Source organism: Staurois parvus, unplaced genomic scaffold, assembly GCF_062004578.1.
Source record: "Staurois parvus isolate SC_StPar_1 unplaced genomic scaffold, SC_StPar_1.0 ptg000691l, whole genome shotgun sequence".
Lineage (NCBI taxonomy): Eukaryota > Metazoa > Chordata > Amphibia > Anura > Ranidae > Staurois > Staurois parvus.
In genome coordinates, this window is record NW_028318487.1 from 676,014 (window position 1) to 699,015 (window position 23,002).

Consider the following 23,002-nt stretch of genomic DNA (forward strand, 5'->3'; position numbering starts at 1 on the left):
GTCCCCTGCCGGCGCTCTTGGCTTCTCCTCCCTACTGTCTCCATAGCAAGATGCTTGCTATGGGGGCACTCATGCAGGCCAGATTCTGAGCCGGGATGTGTGCATCTATTGATAAACACAGCACAGCTCAGTCCAGCCCCCTGCTCTTTCCTCACGGGATATAATTGACAGCAGCAGGAACCAACAGCTACCACTGCTGCCTCCATGTCTTGTGGCAGCACACATGGGGGCCTGAGCAGCAGGGGGAAACATATTTCCCCCTGCAGTGCCAATCACCCTCCCTTCCCACATCCCATTCACCCAGCTGCCTGGGACCCCGTGCTGGCCTGGGCGATGTACAGGAGGACTGCTGGTACCCCCTTATCTATGGCCCTGCGTGCCTACGTTGCCTTCCATCAACAAGATTCCTACATGCAGAGGTAAAATGACTCTTCAACAATAGAATGTGATTAGACAATACGGACCAGTACAACCTGAAATATATTATTATAAAGGCCTGTCAAGAACTTGTTTTACTCTATCCGCCAGTCTTCTAATGCAGAATACATGGGAGGAATTATATTTGTGGCAGCAGCTGAACACTACATAAATACGAGGGGCGCACAAGTCCAACCGGGACTTTTGAGTTTATATAATAAAAGAACAAACTTTAAAGGAGTGGAAACTGCATTTATTTTTCAACATAATCCCCTGCTACATTTATACACTTATCCCAGCATTTAACCAATACCAGGAAAGCTTCGGCATAGAAGGATCTGTAAGTACACCTGAACCATCCTAGGACAGCTGGCTTCATCAATATTGTGTTCATCACTCCCACAGAAAGATTTGTTTCTTGTGCAATTTCACGACAGGTTGTGCATTGATTATCCAGGATCAGGCGTTTTACGCGCTAAATGTTCTCAGGAATGACTGCTGTGGGCTGGGAACCACCACGGCCGGGATCGCCACGGATGGACGTACGGCCATCTTTGAACCTTTAAATGTCTTACAGCGGCTGAGCGTCTCATCACCGCACTGTGCTTGAAGTCTTCTGTAGATATTCGCGGGGTTTATGCCTTCATTCACAAGAAACTTCATCACCCCTCGCTGTTCCATACACGCACTAGCACTGCTGTCTGCCATCTTGATTAACGGTCTCTGGACTGGTCTGCGCCATGTGCACTACCTATCAGTAATAGGACACACTGCCACTTACTACTACTAGCATCCCTTTTTATACCTGTAAAATTAAATGTCCTGCTTTGACTTGAACGCCCCTCGTATAGTGGTTGATGTTCCTTGTCTAAAAACGTCTGGCTAAGAAACAGCATTCAAAAATCCAGTGGTGTCTATGGTTGACATAAAGAGTTTGGGGTAATATTTGGATGATCAAAGTTTGCTCCAAGTGCCTACAAATGCACACTTCAAAGTGGAACTCCAGGATCCACCCAGTCCCCATACATACCCTTCTTTCTAGTTGTTGGTCCTATCATCCATCCCTGGAGGCTTCTTCCAGCAGTGGCAGGCATTCTTCAGGACGGAACATGAGCCCAGTCCTGAACTTGCGTGAGCTGTGCTCACAGGAGAGAGTTTCATTTGGCCCAGAAGAGGACCTTTGGCGCTGGACGGAGAAAGAAGTTGAGGACAGTGCTGGAGCATGAGGAGAATATGTAAACACTGGCAATATTCAATTTGTACCCAGATATCCAGGGACCAATAAAAAAATAAATATTGGGGATTTAACTTATAACCAAAACCTTTTTTTTTAAGCTTTGGATAGAGGAAGGATTAGCCTGTATAATAATTAGAACCTCTGCCTTTTTTTTAATTCCAGTTACACTAAGCGTCACCAAGGGGCTGAGCAAAACAAGTTGGGGGCATGGCTTCTGATGGATTGAGCTGAGGCTGCTAAGGTGTGTGGTTTTGGAATACTTTATTCTCTCCATAGAGTGACACAGTTCTAAAAAACTGAGGAGGGGACCTAGACTTCCCCTACTTTACTGGTAACAAATGTTATCTTTAAAGCAGAGTTCCACCTAAAAAAAAAATAAAATAAAAGTCAGCAGCTATAAAGACTGTAGCTGCTGATTTTTAAAATACAGCCACTTACCTGTCCCTCGGTCCAGCGGTGTCCTCACCACCGCTGGGTTCACCGGCCGTCTTCTCTCCCTGGCGCTGTGGCTTCACAGCCAGGTGCCCATTGCGCATGCGCAAGTAGCGCTGCACTTTGTGAATGGCCCCGTAGTCTTCTGGGACATGTCACATGTCAAAGAAGACTACAGGGGGAGAGAGGGGAGGAAGACAACTTCTGCATCTGTTCGCCTAGGCCAGTGGTCGGCAAGCCCCGGCTCGCGAGCCACATGCAGCTCTTTACACACTTTAATGCGGCTCTTCTGTGTGCTGGGCGCCCGCTCCCGTCCCTCCTCTTGGGCGGCCGCCCCAAAAGTCAGGACTCTGCAGCTAGCCCAGCAATGGGCAAACTACGGCCCGGCGGACCTTTTAATCCGGCCCGCGGCAAACATTGGCTGTCAGGATGTAGGCGGGGCAGCGTGACGAACTCCTCTCCTCTCACAGTCCGCCCTGAAGACCGGAACGGCGCGGGAACACGGCGAGAGGAACGCACGGAGCAAAGGTAAGTGAATTGACACAATATGGGGAATGAATTACTATAGGGGGGATGAATTACTATATGGGGGATGAATTACTATATGGGGGATTAATTACTATGGGGGATGAATTACTATATGGGGGATGAATTACTATATGGGGGATGAATTACTATGGGGGATGAATTACTATATGGGGGATGAATTACTACATGGGGGATGTATTTTCAGTTTTAAAAATGTGGCTCTCAAAATAAATTTCAATCGTGGTTTTGGCGAGATTTGGCTCAGTTGAAAAAAAAGGTTGCCCACCACTGGCCTAGGCGATCGCAGCGGAAGCAGGTACCAGTCAAATTCGGGTACCCACTCCCCCCCGCTCCCCAAAGGTGCCAATCCTTAATGGGGAGCGGAGTACAAAGGCTTAAAGCAGAACTTCCCCTTTTGGGTGGAGCTCTGCTTTAATTGCAATGTGGCAGTAAGCAAGGGGAAATCTCTGTAACGGAGTCAATAATAGCAGTAAAATCTTTGCCCACACGATTCAACACTGAAAAAAGTTGCCTACATAAGCAATATAAAGTTTATTAAGATCTTTCAAGAACACGTGAAACAATCAACAAAAATGGCAAGGTCCGAGTCAACTACTAGCTATTAAAAGAAGAAAAAAAAAAAATTTAAAAGCAGTTTGGATTTTTTTTTTAAACATAAATCTAAAATTATCAGCTACATTTGCAAGCCTGGGTCTTCAAAGCGGAGTTCCAACCAAAAGGGGAATCCTTCACCCCCTGCTCCCCGTTAAGAATTGGCACCTTTGAGGAGCATACCAGATTTTGACAGGTACCCGCTCCTCCTTTTGCTGCGATCACCAAGGTGATTGGAAGCCGAAGTTGTCCTCCCCGTAGTCTTCGGGGACATGTGACAGGTCGTAGAAGATTATGGGACCATTCAGAAAGCGCATGTGTAGTGGGCTCCTGGCTGTGAAGCTGCAAGCTGTCACACCCGGGTACCCACACTGAAGATGGGGAGGACACAGCAGGATTGAGGGACAGGTGAGTAGATGTTCTTTTGTAAAAGTAAGCAGCTACAGTTTTTGTAGCCGCTTTTATTTTTTATATTGTGACTGGAGCTCTGCTTTGAAGTGCTGTTAGGGAAAATGCAAATGTGTAAATCGGAACTTTAGTTAGAAAATGAAGTCCTGCCAGATCACTTCAGCTGGCCAATTTTGCAGGTTTAGCTATGTAATACATTAAAAATGAGTGCCTATAGTATACGGTTTAAAATCAAGTAATCTCCTGCCAGCCTAACGATTTACTGCTGCTCAGGGGCTGTGGGCCTCAGCAAAATGGCAACCTCCAGCAAGAAGAAACAGGAACAATGCTGGAGACAATTTACAGCACACACTAATTTTGGTGGCATAATTAATGTGGAATGTATGTTCCTTGCTAATGAACATTATTTAAGTCGTTAAGGGTAAAATTATGCTGTAAAGCAGAACTCTGGGCAAAAATATTTTTTTCACATGCAGTGAGGCTGTGCCCGCCCTGCACGAGTTAACTGCTCCTTTTTCTTCGAGGGGAAAGAACAGCAGTTTACTTACTTGAGCTGCCAATCCTCCCTGAACAAGGCCGGTCCGGCACCCTATGCTCCAGCAGTCTTGAAAATGGGCTGTTCCTGACATTACACAGGAACAGTCCACAGCTGGACGGTGGGGGAGCATGGTTTTCCAGAGGATCGGCAAATCAGGCGAGTATGAGCTTTCTGGTGACCCCCTAGAAAAAACGATAAGTTGACCTGTGCATTGTGGGCACAGCCCCACTGTATGGAAAAAAAAAATGTGCCCACAGTTGGGCTTTAAATAAGCCATGGCTCTACAAACAAGGACAGCAAGAACTGGTGACCTTAGCACGCTTGACAAATTCTGGGAAGGAGCTGAGAGCTCTGTTCATACTGAGATGCCCCCAGAACTACATCTCCCTAGATCCCTTTCTTTACATACAGGATGTGGACAGGCTCTTGGGAGTCAAGACAAAAGCACTTTTTTTCTGGATAAAGACATCAATATATCCATATGGAATGGGACATGCATAGGGTGGGGCTATGTGCTGTAGTCCAGCAGATAGGACTGACAACGCTTGATATTCCAGTGCGGCAAGCAATTGTATTGTCAGATCAAAGAGGAAGTTAGCAGACAGATTAGTTAAAATTAAACAGAATAGCAGCTACTTTTATGTACTTGCAGCATTTGTAAAGTATTAAAACATGGAGAAATGTGTACGTTTCCAAAATGGATCTACTAAATGGGTTTCATTTTCATTTTGCTCACACATATGCTTTAAGCCTGTTATAGGAATCTGCGGACTGAGGATTAAGCTAGTTGGGTTCTATTCAAGGATATCAAAGTTAGGGTAGGACATAAAGTAGACTAAATGTTAGTGCAGTATAGCCTTTCAAAAGAATAGGGAGGGTGACATGTAGGAAAGTGTAGCTTTGTCTACCTAGTAATAATTAATCACATTCAACTGGATTTGTTCTGTAATGTTGAAGACATTTCATATCTTCTCCGAGTCACTTCTTCAGTTCTAAGAATTGTCAGCAAGATACCCCAACATTAAAGGGATATAAATACTGAAGTATGTTCCTCTCTTTGGAAGTGGTCTGGGGAAACTACAAAGGGGGAGATTTAGCAAAACTGGAGCACTCAGAATCTGGCGTAGCTGTGCGTGGGAGCCAATCAGCTTCTAACTTCAGCTTGTTCAATTAAAGTGGTTGTAAACCTCAGACATGAAACATGAACAAAGCATATCCCTTTATGATGTGTAGTTGTTTCAATTAAGGGCCTCCATTTCTGTTTTCAGCAAGAATCACTTCTGACAAGTTTTCCTGACAGTAAGAGAAAACAATAGTAACAGGGGAAGAAACCTCCAGAGACACAACCTGTGACTGACAGCCTCAGCTCTCTTCCGGAGTGCTATTTGGAGGGGTGTGTTTCTTTTCCCTCCAATCAGCTCTCAGAGCTGTTCTCACTGAGCTCTGCAGTGTGTAATGTCAGCTCTCCACCCCCTATTTTTCTGAACTCTCACACAAATAAAGTCTGGACTTTGAACAGATGTAGAGAAGAGAAGACTGCAGCTAGGCAGGTACAACGTATACAGGACGATTTGTTCAATCTCTGTGTATCACGTGAGGCCAGTCACTTCACTGGGGGGAGGAGGGGGTGTGTGTGTGTGTGTGGGGGTGTGTGTATAAATATATATAAAAGGGTTTGCAACCACACTCTCAATCAACGTGGACTATTCTGAAGCGTTTGCTGCTAGCATTAGTAAATATATAGGAAAGTATATCATATTTACTTTGAAAGTTTTTTTTACATTTCTTTAGTTACTTCCTGGTTTCCATGCCTAGGCTAATGATGTCATACAGCCCAGGAGTCATCCGGGGGGGAGAAGGAGTTTTCTCGGCTAAGCACACTCTCCTGCCTGCATGCCAGAGCTAAGGGCAGATGGATTCCAGGAAGTAAATGAAACATGAATCATCTGCCCTTACTCAAGATAACCACGGCCAAAAATGCTAGGGGGGGGGGTTTCAAAGTGATATCTCAGCAAAATAAAGCATGGTCACATGGGTGGGGGAGTTTGCTTTGAATATTAAAAGTGAATTAAATAGTGTTTGTGGTTTGTAGTGCTCCGATGCAGTGTAGTTCTACTTTAAATTTGGCAATAAAATCTGGAAGGTGACTGGTTTTTATGCAGAATTGCACCAGATTTTGCTCTCTCCAGTTTTAGTAACTATCCCCCAAAAAGCCTTCAACAGAGAACAAGTCCAGTTGAACATGACCAACTACTGCTAGCTATACCATGACTTGGATAAATGAGAACCTTCAGATGTGGTTTTGTCTACGTTCCTCCTCTCCCTTTACCACCTCTTGTCCTGCCACTTTTATTTGTGAAATTCCGGACTGAGGTCGCAGAAGGTGAAGGTTCACCATCATACACTGGCTGCATTGTGGATGACAACGGTGTACCCTCTTGAGATGCAGCTTTTGAAGGACCGTCCAGGAACGGCCCAGAAGAATCAGACAACTGGTATAAAATACTCTTTAGAAGCTGGTTGTTCTCCTGCATGAGTGTCTCCTTCCTTTCAAAGTGTTTCTGTAATAGCTTCTGTTTTTCATCGTGATGTTTCTGTAGCAAACATAACTTTTCCATTCTGTACTGTCTATGGTCCTCCATGTCCTTTTGTTTCAGCCGAAGTTCTCTCGACCGTGCAATAGCTCGGACATGGTTGTTGACTTTGATGTTTTTAGTCAGTTGTTGGAGACCCACGCCTAGATGTAACAGGTCCATGTGTATAACATGCATCTGGTGCCTTTGGGATCGGTGATAGTTATGTTGGACTGAATGAAATGACCCCAACACTTTATTAATAGCTCCTGCGCTGGTTGCGTTTGGCTGGTGCCCCATAGTGTTTGTAGAAGGAGGAGGCTGGTGGGTAACGGGCGGAGGTTTGACAGGAAAGGAAAGTGGTTTGTTAGGAAGTGAAACTGGCTTAGTACCGATGGGAGGAGGCTTGGTAACAGCTGGTGGATGCTTAGTGGGAACAAAAGAAGGATTGGCTGTATCGACAATTGACTTAGTAGAAACTGGTTGGTGTTGAGGAGGAACAGGAAGTTGAGAAGGAAAAGGAAGCTGTGTAGTGACCGGTACGGGTTGCAGGACAACGGGAAATGGTTGCGCAGGAGGTGGAACTGCATCAGCACTGTAATCGATAGGTTCTGTCTTCACCACCATCTCTTTTTCATCTTCCTCCTCTTCTTCTTCTGCCATGTCAACTAAACATAAGAAAACATATTCAGAAAACAATTCCACCAAATGGCATGATGCTGGGAAATATAAAAGATTATATTCTTTTATTTTTGAGCTATTATGTATTGGCTAATGTCATTTTCTTTCTTAACCACTTCCAGTCCAGACACTTTCACCCCCTTCCTGCCCAGGCCAATTTTCAACTTTCAGAGCTATCAAACTTTGAATGACAATTGCGCGGTCATGCAACACTGTACCCATATGAATTTTTTAGCATTATTTTGAGACAGATAAAGCTTTATTTTGGTGGTATTTATTCACCGCTGGGATTTTTATTTTTTTTGCTATATAAATGAAAATGTCCAAAAATTTGGAAAAAAAGCGTTTTTCTTATAAAATTTTGCAAATAAATAATATTTCATCATAAATCTTGCCCAAAATGTATTCAGTTATCTTTTTAGTAAAAAAAATAACCCAAATTAGTTTATAACGAAAAATTCTAATTTAAAATTTTTTTTTTACATTTTTATATTTATGGGGTTTTTTTTTTTTCTACATACTGTCACCCTAGCAGTACAGTGTGACCATGGTGACACTGTACTAGTGGGGGGGTGATGAAGATTTTTTTTTTTAAACTGATTGCTTTTACACCCATAAAGGCTGTAAAAGCAATCATTTCTCATTCTCTGGCTGCATTTTTGCAGCCATTGAGAACTACTGTGTGAGCTGTGATTGTTGTGAATAGCCCTGTACCATGTGACCTCTGTGATCATTCACAGATTTCACATGTAGTAAGCAATGATGTCAGAAGTGACATCTTGCTTACTACTATGCATGTCATCACTGATTAGCCAATCAGTGATCACATGATCGGGACCTCCGGTACGACGATCGGAGGACACAGCGGGCACTGGATCGCGGTGCTGCACTCTCTAAGGGAGTGCGCACAGTCCAGAATGGTGGGCGCCGTTTATGAACGGCAACTGCCACCGTCCGGCCGTTTATATACAGCGGCCAGACAGAAAGTGGTTAAACATGAACCCTGGGCAAATTTTTTTTTTGGGCCATGCCCACACTGAACAGGCTAATTGCTCATTGTTTTTTTCTAGGGGACAGGAGAGCGTACATACACTTATCTGATCTGCTGATCCTTTCCACACAAGATTGTTGCAGCACCCCTGTGCTCTGGCCATCTTGAAAATGGACTGTTCCTGACATCAGCGTGACGCAGACAGGAGCAGTCCACACTGTCGCTCCATTTCCTCAAACTGAACCTTTCCAAAACCAAGCTCCTAATCTGCCCCCCAGCCCGCGCTCCCCCCCCACCCTCTCCATCACGACCAACAACGCCACCATCAGCCCCACCCCGCAAGCCAAAGTCCTAGGTGTCACTCTAGACTCAAATCTGTCCTTCCAACCCCATGTCCAATAGTTGGCAAACTCATGCAGACTCCACCTCCGCAACATCTCCAAAATACGCATGTTCCTAACCCCAGACACTACTAAACAACTCGTTCACTCCCTTATTATCTCACGTCTGGACTACTGCAACTCCCTCCTCACCGGCCTACCTCATCACAGACTATCCCCACTTCAGTCTATCCTGAACTCAGCGGCCAGACTCATCCACCTTACAAAGCGCTCCTCTTCTGCCACCCCCCTCTGTCATTCCCTCCACTGGCTCCCGATTGCCCAACGCATTAATTTCAAACTACTAACATTGACGTACAAAGCCATTCATAACGCTGCCCCAAACTACCTCACCGACCTGATACCCAAATACCACCCAACCCGTAATCTTCGCTCCTCACAAGACCTCCTACTTTCTAGCTCCCTGGTCTCCACCTCCCACGCCCGACTGCAGGACTTCTCCAGGACTTCCCCCATCCTCTGGAACTCACTACCCCAATCCATCAGACTGTCACCTACCCTCCTCACCTTTAGGAGCGCACCCTGAAAACCCATTTCTTCAGGGAAGCCTACCCCACCCTCACCTAACAGCCGATCTCCTCCACTCCTCCTACCACTCCATCCCCCACCTCCACTTCGTCCTGTACCACTTTCCCCCCCCCCCTCCTAGATTGTAAGCTCGAAAGAGCAGGGCCCTCGAACCCCTCGTGTATTGTCTCATGTTCTGTCCCCCACTATAATGTACAGCGCTGAGCAAACCTTTCTGGTGCTATAAAAATACTGTATAATAATAATTCAAAATGGGAGGAAAAAAAAATTGCCCGGAGTTGGGCTTTAAAGCACTGCTTCTCAAACCTTGATAAGATGCATACCACCATCACATGTCTGCAAAGTTCCAGTAGCACATGAGCTATGAAAGGAAAACTGTATTAAAACAAAGGGTGTCATTGCAGGCCTAATTCTGAACATGCTAGGTGTCTAGCGGTCTCTAGTTTTTCTACTTCAAAACCAAAACTATAGTAGGACACTTGTAGCATGTCACCCATTGAAAAATGCAGAAAGGTTGGAGTGTATGTGCTTTCAATGGTGAACATATTAACCATTTTACTGCCACCGTTGGCAGTAACACATTTTACACACACTCCCGACTGCAGTAGCTGTAGTAGGGTGTACTTGTCAAGTCAGCCATCAGCTTTCTGAATTCAGTGCAAACTTAAGACTTGCTCGGTACTTCTCCCTCCTATACTAAACTAGCCTTCCATTCCTTTAACTTTTGTTTTTCTTAGGTTGATTTTCATACTTTGCCACTGTGGCATCGACACAATGCTCCTAAATGTTCAGTCTGAAGTTGTCACAGAGGATTTGCAGAGTGTCCTATGCCACTTCTGGCTAATGCAAACACATCCAGGAATCCTACAAATCTCCCCAAAAATCCAAATAACTAGCTCTTGGGAATAGGAGACAGGGCTGTGGGTGATAGCACTGACATAGTTACATAGTTAGTCTGGCTGAAAAAAGACAAAAGTCCATCTAGTTCAACCATTAAAAACAAAAAAAAAAAAAGTTATAATTCTATACCCACAATTGATCCAGAGGAAGGCAAAAAAAAGCCCAGCAAAGCATGAACCAATTTGCTCCTGCAGGGAAAAAAAATTCCTTCCTGATCCCGAGAGGGAATCGGATATTCCCTGGATCAACTTTACCTATAAATGTTAGTATCCAGTTATATTCTGTGTATCCAAGAAAGAATCCAGGACTTTTTTAAAGCAATCCACTGAGCTGGCCAGAACCAACTCTTGAGGGAGTCTATTCCACATTTTCACAGCTCTCACTGTGAAGAAACCTTTCCCTGTTTGGAGATTCAATTTATTTTCCTCCACACATGAGGAAACAAAACCCTGACTGGTCCTTTGCCTGAATTTTTTTTTCTTCTTAGGAACAGTTCTAGAGTTCAGTTCCTCCTTTAAGCGTGTATCTTTCCCATCCTAATGTTTAACAGAAAACCTTTAGACCCTGCTATATGTATTGTTCGTAGGCACATAGCTATCTGCATTAACCACGCCAGGTACCCCTACGTTGCAGGGTTTGAGTGGTTATACCAGGTTAATGCCTGCAGCTGCAAGCATCAACCCCGTATTTTCTTTCAGCCGGCGATGCTCCATATTGTAAAAGCAATCCTAGCGGCTAATTAGCCACTGGATTGCTTTTACAGATGGTGGAAGGGGGTCACCACCCCCTCTGGGTTCTCCCATCCCACTGGGGAGTCTGGAACTAAAGCCAGCAGTGCTGCCAGTTTACCACAGAGCTGATCAGAAATTGTATCTTCCAGTATCATTTGAATGGTATAATAAACCTGAAGCAAAAGTTTTTTGTCACTTCTGGTTTTAAGTCTCTTCTTACAAACCACTTACTGGCTTGTGAAAGCATCGAACCAATCCAGATTTGATCTGATGCTTTGAAGGGCAGAGAAGAGATCTGGGGTCTAAATAGACCCCAGATGTTTCAGTAAACAGGACCTGCCATGCTTACTGCTATCACAAGGGAAGTTTAAAAAAAAAATTAAAAAATTTAAATAACCCCTTGTGTAAAGGCAACCGCATAAAGGGTGTTTGCACCACACGTGAGGTATCACCATGAATGTTATAACAAGAGAAATAATTCTAGCACCAGACCTCCTGTATAATCTAAGCTGGTAACCTATAGAGGATTTTAAAGCGTCGCCTAAGGAGATTTTTAGGTGGAGAAGTTTGTCGCCATTCCACAAGCGTGCGCAATTTTAACCATTTCAATACCGGGCCATTTTTCACTTTTCAGCGCTCTCACACTTTGAATGACAATTGCGCGGTCATACAACATTGTACCCAAACTAAAATTTTATCATTTTCTTCACACAACTAGAGCTTTCTTTTGGTGGTATTTAATCACCGCTGGGGTTTTTATTTTTTGCTAAATTAACAAAAAAAGACCAAAAATTTAAAAAAAAAAATACACGTTTTTCTTTGTTTCTGTTATAAAAGTTTGCAAATAAATAATTGTTCTTCATAAATTTAGGCCGAGATGTATTCTGCTACATGTCTTTGGTGAAAATAACCCAAATTAGGATGTATTATTTAGTTTGTAGGAAAGTTATAGAGTTCACAAACTATGGTATAGATCTGAAAATTGATTAATCCTGAAGTACTGACGGCCAATCTAATTTCTTGAGGTCCAAGAATGTCAGAATAGTACAGATATCCCCCAAATGACCCCTTTTTGCAGAGTAGACAGTCCGACGTACTTCATAAGAGGCATGGCGAGTTTTTTGAAGTTGTATTTTTTTTGTCATAATTTTTCGGAAAATGAAAAAATTTAAAAAATTATTTTCACTATTTTTTTTTTTACATACTGTCACCAGTGCAGTACAGCGTCATCATATAACTGGCATGGCGGTGAACAGGGACACTGACTGGTGACAGTATCAAAAAAAATTTTTATTTTTTTTTTATTACATTTTTTTTTTAGAATTTTTTTTTCATATTTTACTATGACCAAAGTAGTACAATGTTACCATAGTAACATCGTACTACTTTGGGGTAGTGATCAGTATTTTTGTTTTTTTTTACACAATTTGCTTATAGCAAAGAATTACTTTGCTATAAGCAAGCATTTACCTGAATGAAATTGATTCATTCAGGTTTTTTTTTTTTTTTTTTTTTTGTGCTTAGCTGTGATTTGGTCACAGCTAATCACGACATGTGCATGTGATTAGCTGTGACCATTCACAGCTAGGCACTAGTATACAATGGATGGCATGAATGAAGCCATCCATTGTATACAACTGTCATGTGACCTGCTGTGATTGGTCACAGCAGGTCACATGGTACCATCAACGGGGGTCGGTACTCAGATCTGTCATCGGCCGTGTCCGAGGTACACGGCCGGTGACATATCGCGCCGCTGCGCGGCTCTGCAGGAGTGCAAACTGCGCATGTGCGGGAGCACGCCAAATGGCGTGCACCCGGAATGCCGAAGCGCTTTTGCAGCCGCCAAATGGGCATTGGCCGGGTGGCAAATGGTTAAAGTGCAACATGTTAGGTATCTATTTACCCGGCGAAGCATCATCTTTTATTCCAACAAACAGTTGGGTATTATATTGTGTTTTTGTACCTGGCGAAGCATCATCTTTTATTCTACCAAACAGTTGGGTATTATATTGTGGTTTTGTGCATTAAAAATCATTGAAGTGTATTGTTTCCCAAAAAAAGTGAGTTTGAAGAACCGCTGCACAAATACTGTGGAACATAAAAAAATTAAGACACCTACCCATTTATTCTCTATGGCCTCTGCTTGAAAAAATATATATATCATGTTTTGGGTTTTTAAGTAATTTTCTAATGAAAATTTTTTTTACATTTGATTTTTAAACAAAACAAATGTCAGAATAGGCCTGCTCTTGAAGTGGTTAAGGGACAGGCATAGCTAATAAAGTGGCCACCGAGTAAATGTAAAACTCTCACCTTCCACATAATACTTACATGATGAATGGTTCCAGAAGTCTTCCCCGTCACAGGTGTCTTCAGGCTCAGATCTGCCTGTTGGAAGTTAAGAAAGACCTTATGAAGTAAGGTCAGTCAGTACGAAGGAACAACAACCACTTCACCCATTTCTACCTAAAGTCCCCTTTTAAAGGGAATAGATATAAGTGAAAAAAAAACAAAAAAACAAAAAAAACAAACAAAAAACAAAAGAACAAGAAAAAAAAAAAAAAAAAAATTCAGTAAGCTTTTGCAGAAGATAACTTTGTTCCTACTTAATATACAGCTCTTCTCCTACCTTCTTTTTTCTGCAAAATGGTTGCAGGAGATGAGAACCCCATTAGCGTTGGTTGGGGATGATTAATGATACCTGCAAAAAGTTAAAAAAACAAAAAACAAAAACAAACCAAAATGTTTTTTAACCACTTGACCTCCGGAAGGTTTTACCCCCATCATGATCAGACCATTTTGTTTGCCATTCAGCACTGCACTACTTTAACTGGTAATTGCTTAGTCATGCAGCACTGTACCCAAATTAATTTTATATCTTTTTTCACACAAATAGAGCTTTCGTTTGGTGGTATTTGATCACCACTGGTTTTTTTTGTTTGTTAAACATAAAGAGACTTAAAGAGGAGTTCCACCCAAAATGGGAAGTTCCCCTTTAATGCTTTGTCCCTTGCTCCCCATTAAGGATTGGCACCTTTGGTGAGCGGGTACCTGAATTTGACAGGTACCCGCTCCCACTTCCGCTGCGATCACTTAGGTCAGAGGTGGGCAACTGTGGCCCTCCAGCTGTTGGTGAACTACAAGTCCCATCATGCCTCTGCCTTTGGGAGATATGCTTGTAACTGTCAGTTTTGCTATGCCTCATGGGACTTGTAGTTCTACAACAGCTGGAGGGCCACAGTTGCCCATCCTAACCTAGGTGATCAGAAACGGAAGTTGTCCTCCCTCCCCGTAGTCTTCTGGGACACGTGACAGGTCCCAGAAGACTATGGGGCCATTCACAAAGCACAGTGCTCCTCACGCATGCGCAGTGGGCACCCGGCTGTGAAGCCACAAGCAGTCACAGCCGGGTGCCCACACTAAAGATGCCTGCGCCAAGGAGAGAAGACGGCCGGTAAAACCACCCATGCAGAGGACACCGCTGGACCGAGGGACAGGGAAGTGGCTGTATTTTAAAAGTCAGCAGCTGACTTTTTTTTCTTCAGCTGGAACTCCACTTTACAGGTTTTTTTTTTTTTTTGGGGGGGGGGATTTTTTCTACTTCCTATTATAAAACATATCCAATAAAAAAAATCTAAATTTCTTCAAAAATTTAGGCCAAAAACTTTATGCTACATGTCTTTGGAAAAAAAAAATCCCAATATGTGTATATTGATTGGTTTGTGTGACAGTTATAGTGTCTACAAACTAAGGTATATATACTGGAATTTAAGCAGCTATGACACTATCCTGTTAATGACTGTGATAATGTGGCGGGCAATCTGGCGCTAGCTGATGCTGGCTGGGAGCTATACTAACGGACTGACATCAATAGTGACACAAATACAATGATCAGTGCCAATACTGTACACTGTCTCTGTACAAATGACACTGGCTGGGAAGAGGTTAACATCTAGGGGAAAAGTGTTAACTGCGTGCCTGTGTAATAGATGCCGCCTTTACATAAAGCAGAACAATACTCATCTCAGCTCCAGCGATGTGGCAACCCTGAGCTTGTCGCCCCGGCCGCTGACATCTTTGGGCGGCCAACTTCCGGGTCTCAGTTGCTGGCTGTTGTCTTTGGTTCAGTGGGGATAACATCACTCCCACGTCTTTGGTTAAGCGGGGATAAAATCACTCCCACGTCTTTGGTTAAGCGGGGATAAAATCACTCCCACGTCTTTGGTTAAGCGGGGATAAAATCACTCCCACGTCTTTGGTTAAGCGGGGATAAAATCACTCCCACGTCTTTGGTTAAGCGGGGATAAAATCACTCCCACGTCTTTGGTTAAGCGGGGATAAAATCACTCCCACGTCTTTGGTTAAGCGGGGATAAAATCACTCCCACGTCTTTGGTTAAGCGGGGATAAAATCACTCCCACGTCTTTGGTTAAGCGGGGATAAAATCACTCCCACGTCTTTGGTTAAGCGGGGATAAAATCACTCCCACGTCTTTGGTTAAGCGGGGATAAAATCACTCCCACGTCTTTGGTTAAGCGGGGATAACATCACTCCCACGTCTTTGGTTAAGCGGGGATAACATCACTCCCACGTCTTTGGTTAAGCGGGGATAACATCACTCCCACGTCTTTGGTTAAGCGGGGATAACATCACTCCCACGTCTTTGGTTAAGCGGGGATAACATCACTCCCACGTCTTTGGTTAAGCGGGGATAACATCACTCCCACGTCTTTGGTTAAGCGGGGATAACATCACTCCCACGTCTTTGGTTAAGCGGGGATAACATCACTCCCACGTCTTTGGTTAAGCGGGGATAAAATCACTCCCGCGCATGCGCGCGAGTTCGCTCAGATTCGGCACTGACGAATTTGTACAGTGTGCTGCGTGTGCGGGGTTCACTTTACAAGGGTGGACAGGCAGGTAAGTAGCTTTAATGGAGAAGAGACAAAGCATGTCTTTTCTGTATTAAAAATCCTGCCTGTCCGCCAACTTTATTTCACTAGCCTTGCGTTCCACTTTAACTGTCTGCTTTTTCTCACTGCTGCAGGGAGAAGAAACAGCCAGATTGCTGTTCACAATGCAGGGTTCTGTGTATTTGTAAACACAGAACTGTTTGTGTGTGGACACAGCCGATCAGCTGAATACAGCCAAAATCTTTGGCTGAAATCAGCTGCCAAACTCATGCTGTGTCCAATCACAGAACAGGTCAGCAGGGGGTGCGTGCATGCGCGCCCCAAACTTGGAAGAAAGGCTGTGACGTGCCAGTACGTCGATTGGCCTGAAGCTGTCGCCCGTTCCCAGTACAACTACTGTGGGTGGGCAGGAAGTGGTTCACGACGAGTCTGTTTAAGCCAGAAAAATGAATCCTTCAGTGAATCTACAGACTTCCTTCTTGCATGCAGTAAAAAGTTGCAACAAAATTTCAAAAGCACGTATCAGGTTTTTTTCACGACACAATAAAAAAGACAAGTTAGTAGCAAATAGAAACCATTCAAGCAGTAAAACTGGACTTACGTGGTTCCCGATCTGTGTCTACGTGGCCATCAATCGGTCGAACAGTATCTGGGCCAATGACGTGCATTAATTCTTCCTCATAGGACAGGTATTGTAACTCCAAGCCAGGAGCACCGCTGTTACGCTGAAAATACTTGCGCTGGTCGACCATCTTTGCCTTTACACGTCTTTTAACATCTCTTAGTCTCTTCTTGCAGTTTTCTGCACTTCGGGGTTGGGTTCCCGCTGCGTTGACTGCCTCTACAATCCTGGCCCACAGAAAGTTCTTACGGGCTTGAGAGGTAGTAGCTGCATTCTTGCCAATAATACTGTCCCACACGCCTACAGCTTCATGTACCAAAGCACAGTTTTCGTCGAAGGAAAATTTGATGTTACGGGGAGCTTTGGTGTAAGAGTAGTCACCCTGCCCATAACTAGCAACGCCTTGATCACCAGTGCTGCTTCCGTTTTGAACGCACACACTGCCCTTTTCTCCTGCCATGTCCATGTTGCCTAGGCTCTGAAGACCATGCTGTGGACTCCTGAGCATGTACTCCAGTTTGAACAGGTTGGCCACCTTGCTTTCCAATGGTGTCAACTGCATAAATAACGGGTGGCCATGTCCAGAACCGTGCTTTCGGACTGAGGCTAGTTTCTCCATTAGTCTATGCCTGTAAAGGTGCCAGTGTTTCTTGGCCTCCTCAATGCCTCTCTGCACTACGCCAACTGAATTCACATTATTGAGGACCTTCTGCCAAATCAAAACTTTCTGTGAAAATGGGGTAATTCTGGCTCTTTCCCCAAAAAGTCTGTCGTAGTGTTCTAACAATTCAGTCACCAGAACAAATTCTTCTGAGGCTGAAAATCGAGGGCGTCTTCTCACTTCCTTATCGGTGATACTACTTGTAGTTCCCGTTTTCAGGTATCCTTCCCTGCTGGGTAGCACATCAACCTGTGGCTCTGTCAGAAGACAAATATATTAAAATTTACTTCACATACAGAAACTGGACACACTTCAACCGTTTGATCCCTGGAAGGTTTTACACCCTTCATGACAAGGCCATTTTTTGCTGTTTGGCACTGCACTACTTTAACTGGTAATTGTGCAGTCATGCAATGTTGGACTCAAATAAAATCTATATTTTTTTCCCACACAAATAGAGCTTTCTTTTGGTGATTTTTGATCATTATTATATAAAACAGAAAAAGACAAAAAATTCGGAAAAACAAATTTTTATTACTCCGATAAAACATATCCAATAAAAAGCACTTAAAAAATAAAATTTCTTCATAAATTTAGGCCAAAAATTATGATATACAGTATATATTGTAATTTTTATTTTTTTCCCATACTACTAATGGCGGTGATCAGTGACTCATAATGGGACTGCGAAAGTGCAGCGGCCAACCTCACATTGTCTAAATGATGCTGACATCTCCAGTGACACCAATACAGTGATCAATGCTAATATAGACTATCATTGTACTAATGACACTGGCTGGGAATGGGTTAACATTTAGGAGCAAACAAAGGGTTAAATGTGTGCCTGACAATGTTTACTGTGTACAAGGCTGTTTTACTAAGAAATGTGGCGGTTTTTACTCCCTGCAAAAAAAACCAAAACACTTAGACTTAGTGGCAACTTGTTTTCTAGTAGTCTTTCAGGACAGCACAAGGGCAGAGAAGGCCGGTTCCACCCCGGAACAAATTTGTAGAGCGGCGTCGTGGTCAAGTATGTCCATCTTTGTGCGCCATTACAGACTGGATTTATCAGCTGGGGAGCAGGCCTTCAGTAGGCAGGTTCTGCAAGCTGTGGTCCCACCCTAAGGGGGCAAGCTCTCTTCTATCCTCATGTCCTGAAAGACGCTTGGAGAAAATTCAAGTTAGACTTACCGGCAACTTTTTTTTTTTCTAGTAGTCTTTCAGGACAGCAATAATTGCACGCTCTGATATTGTTTATGTTGTTGTGCTTATGTTTTTTACCTGGGCCGGAAGTACTCTTCAACAACTGAAGACTGTGGGGAGAGGCCTCCAGTTTAGAGACTGATGTGGGTGTGTTTCCTGCAGGAGGATGAGGAGCTGCGCTTCTTTCATGTGCTGTCCTGAAAGACGTTTTGAGAAAAACGGCTTATCGCTACTGTCTTTAGAAAGCCCTATGGGTATTTACCAACACAGGGCTCTGTTCTGCCATTCACTGAGCCAATCAGAGGGCACCGGTCACAAATCATTGGCAGGGCTGATCGCTTGTGCTGTAACGAATGATAGTGCAGCTAGAGCAACGGGAGCGCACCTTCTACCCGGATCACAGACATGTAAGAGTGGATATAAAAAGTCTACACACCCCTGTTAAAATGTCAGGTTTCTGTGATGTAAAAAAATTAGACCAAGATAAACTCAGAACTTTTTCCACCTGTAATGTGACCTATAAACTGTACAACTCAGTTGAACAACAATCTGAAACCGTTTAGGTGAAGGGAAGTAAAAATAAAAAAACATAATATGGTTGCATAAGTGTGCACACCCTTACACTAATACTTTGTTGAAGCACCTTTTGATGTGATTCCAGCACTCAGTCTTTTTGGGTATGAGTATCTCAGCATGGCACATCATGACTTGGCAATATTTGCCCGCTCTTCCTTGCAAAAGCACTCCATATGTGTCAGATTGCGAGGGCATCTCCTGTGCACAGCCCTCTTAGATCACCCCACAGATTTTCCATCGCATTCGGGTCTGGACTCTGGTTGGGCCATTCCAAAACTTTAATCTTCTTCTGGTGAAGCCATTCCTTTGTTGATTTGGATGTATGCTTTAAGAAGGGTGGTGGACTGACCATTTGGAAACTCGGACACTGCCCGAGGGCCCAGGTTCAGTAGAGGGCCCCATGAGATGCCCCTGGTACCTTTTTCATAGGCTTTTTTGAGTTTGGGCAAGGACATAGGGGCCCCATGATCCCCTATTGCCCGGGGGCCCCATGAGTTGTCAGTCCGCCCCTGGTTTTAAGTCCTCATGCTGAAAGATTATGTTCCTCTTCATGTTCAGCTTTCTAGCAGAAGCCTGAAGGTTTTGTGCCAATATTGACTGGTATTTGGAACTGTTCATAATTCCCTCTACCTTGACTAAGGCCCCAGTTCCAGCTGAAGAAAAACAGCCCCAAAGCATGATACTGCCACCACCATGCTTCACTGTGGGTGTTGTGTTCTTTTGGTGATGTGCAGTGTTGTTTTTGCGCCAAACATATCTTTTGGAATTATGGCCAAAAAGTCCAACCTTGGTTTCATCAGACTAGGACACATTTTCCCACATCCTTTTGGGAGACTTCAGGTGTGTTTTTGGAAAATTTAGCCGAGCTTGGATGTTTTTCTTCGCAAGAAAAGGCTTCCATCTTGCCACTCTACCCCATAGCCCAGACATATGAAGAATATGGGAGATTGTTGTCACATGGACCACACAGACAGTACTTGCCAGATATTCCTGTAGCTCCTTTAACCACTTCCATACCGGGCACTTTTACTCCCTTCCTGCCCAGGCCAATTTTCAGGTTTCATCGCTTTGAATGACAACTGCGCGGTCATGCAACATTGTACCCAAACTAAAATTTTATCATTTTGTTTACACAACTAGAGCTTTCTTTTGGTGGTATTTAATCACCACTGGGGTTATTTTTAGCTAAATTAACAAAAAAAGACCAAAACGTTTGAAAAAAAAAAAAAACCCATACGTTTTTCTGTTATAAAAATCTGCAAATAAAAAATTGTTCTTTCTAAATTTAGGCCAAGATGTATTCTGTTACATGTCTTTGGTGAAAATAACCCAAATCAGTGTTTATTATTTAGTCTGTAGGAAAGTTATAGAGTTCACAAACTATGGGATATATCTGAAAATTGATCAATTCTGAAGTACTGACGGCCAATATAATTTCTGGAGGCCCAAAAATGTCAGAACAGAAATCCCCCAAATGACCCCTTTTTGCAGAGTAGACAGTCCGACGTACTTCATAAGAGGCATGGCGAGTTTTTTGAAGTTGTAATTTTTTTGTCATTTTTTGGAAAATGAAATTAAAAAAAATGTTCACAATTTTTTTTTTTTACATACTGTCACCAGTGCAGTACAGTGTCATCATATAACTGGTGTGGCGATGATCAGGGACACTTTTTAAACACAATTTGATTGCTTAAAGCAAATTATTTCTTTGCTATAAGCAAGCATTTAATTGAATGAAGTTGATTCATTCAGGGTTTTTTTGTTGTGATTAGCTGTGACTGGCCACGGCTAATCACATAACACAAATGGGCTGTGATTGGCCCAGCCTGTGCATGTGATTGCTGTGACCATTCACAGCTAGACACACTTGTATACAATGGATGGCATGAAAGGAAGCCATCCATTGTATACAACTGTCATTTGACCTGCTGTGATTGGTCACAGCAGGTCACATGGTACTGACAACGGGCCGGTACACAGATTTGTCATCGGCCGTGTCCAAGGTACGCGGCCGGTGACAGATCTCGCCACAGCGCGATCCGGGAAGGACGTCATATGACGCCCTCCCAGAGTGATGAAGTGTTCGCCCGGCCGTCATTTGACCATAGGCTGGGTGGCCCCTTGGCAGCCTCCCAGACCAGTTATCTTTTCATCAATTTTGGAGGGACGTCCAGTTCTTGGAAGTGTCACTGTCGCGCCATATTTTCTCCACTTGATGATGACTGTCTTCACTGTGTTCCATGGTATATTTAATGCCTTGGAAATTCTTTTCTACCCTTCTCCTGACTGATACCTTTTAACAATGAAATCCCTCTGATGCTCTAAGAAAACGTCAGGAAAGACCTACTAGAACAGCTGCACTTTATTTGGGGTAATCAGAAGCACTTTAACCACTTGCCCTCCTGAGGATTTACCCCCCTTAATGACCAGGCCTCTTTTTGCTACTCGGTGCTGCACTAATTCAACTGATAATTGCGCGGTCATGCAATGCTGCACCCAAACGAAATTCACGTCCTTTTTTTCACACAAATAGAGCTTTCTTTCGGTGGTATTTGATCTGTGCGCTTTTTATTTTTCACGCTATAAACAAAAAAAAGGCCAAAAATTTTGAAGAAAAACAATATTTTTTATTTTCAGCTATAAAAAATATATAGTAAACTCAAAGTTGGTTATAAATTTAGGCCAAAATGTATTCTGCTCCATGTTTTTGGTAAAAAAAATCCCAATAAGTGTATATTGATTGCTTTTTGTGGAAGTTATAGCGTCTACAAACTATGGTATAAATACTGCAATTTACGCCATTTTTCTGCTACACAGAGCTGCGCTAGTTTAACGGACAATTGCGCGGTCATGCAATATGGTACAGAAATGAAATTTACATCCTTGTTTTCCCCACAAATTGAGCTTTCTTTCGGTGGTATTTGATCGCCTGTGTGGTTTTTATTTTTTGCGCTATAAAAAAAAAAAGGCTGACAATTTTGAGGAAAAAAAAACAATATTTTGGACTTTTTGCTGTAAAACATGTCCAGTAAAAAAAAAAATGCAAAAATCAAATTTAGTCATAAATTTCTGCCAAAATGTATTCTGCGACATGTCTTTGCTAAAAAAAAAAACCCAGTACGTGTAAATTAATTGGTTTACGTGAAAGTTATAGCGTTTACAAATGGCGGGAAAGATACTGGGATTTTTAGTGTTTTTTTTATACTGATAATGGTGCCGATCAGCGAATTATGGCGCCGATCAGGGACTTATGGCAGCAACCAGCGACTTATGGCGGGACTGCGGCGGACATTCTGACATTGGGGGGTACTGACTTGGGATCACTGACATCCCCAAAAACACTAATACAGTGATCAGTGCAAAAAAAAAAAAAAAAAAAAAACTGACACTGTATTAATGGCAATGGGGAGGAAGGGGTTAACCTTATTTTGCAGGGAAGGGTTATAGGAGTGAGGGGAGTGTTTTACTAGGGGGCGGGGGTGTGTGCTGGGCGGGACAAGGCTGATCGGGAGAGAAAAACTGTTCTTTCTCGATCAGCTCATCCTCGAGCTGTCAGGGAAGTGACAGACAGCACAGCTACTGCAGCTGTGCTCACTGTCACTGTTTGCCGCCGATCGCCGGGACATAGCCGCTAAGGAGCGGCTGTGACCCGGCGACTCACATCTGCGGCAGAGAACCGCGGGACAAATAGGGCAGCGGCGCCTCACGCGCGCTCCCTATTTGTTTACAAAACACACATCTTAAAACGTGGTTTTGCCTGTGAGTGCCGCCCTGCCGCCGTATATGTACAGTGGCTGGGCGGCATGCGGTTAAATGATGGCAGGTGTGTACTGACTCCTATTTAACATGTTTTTGAACGTGATTGCTAAATTCTGAACACAGCTACATCCCCAGTTATAAGAGGGTGTGCACACTTATGCAACCAAATTATTTTAGTGTTTTAGGTTTACTCCCCTAAAAGATTTCAGTTTGTTTTTCAATTGCGTTTTACAGTTTATAAAGTCACATTAAAGGTGGAAAAAGTTCTGAAATGATTTATCTTTGTCT

The 23,002-nt window shown here is 43.4% G+C and overlaps 1 protein-coding gene across 3 annotated transcripts in view; it reads right to left on the bottom strand.

Annotated features, from left to right (window-relative positions):
• Nucleotides 1-648: 648 nt before the first annotated feature.
• The window catches only part of LOC149446290 (uncharacterized), a 48,059-nt gene continuing 25,705 nt past the window's right edge, over nt 649-23,002 (bottom strand). For 2 of the 3 annotated variants that reach the window (XM_089652724.1, XM_089652722.1), the window contains 4 exons: nt 16,495-17,433; nt 13,610-13,681; nt 13,312-13,368; nt 649-7,413 (listed from right to left, as the gene is read on the bottom strand). In XM_089652724.1, the coding sequence (XP_089508850.1) occupies nt 6,479-7,413; nt 13,312-13,368; nt 13,610-13,681; nt 16,495-17,433 (2,003 nt within the window). In that variant the 3' untranslated portion in view covers nt 649-6,478. The remainder of the gene's footprint in view (nt 7,414-13,311; nt 13,369-13,609; nt 13,682-16,494; nt 17,434-23,002) is intronic. The other variant, XM_089652723.1, reaches the window with a different exon arrangement.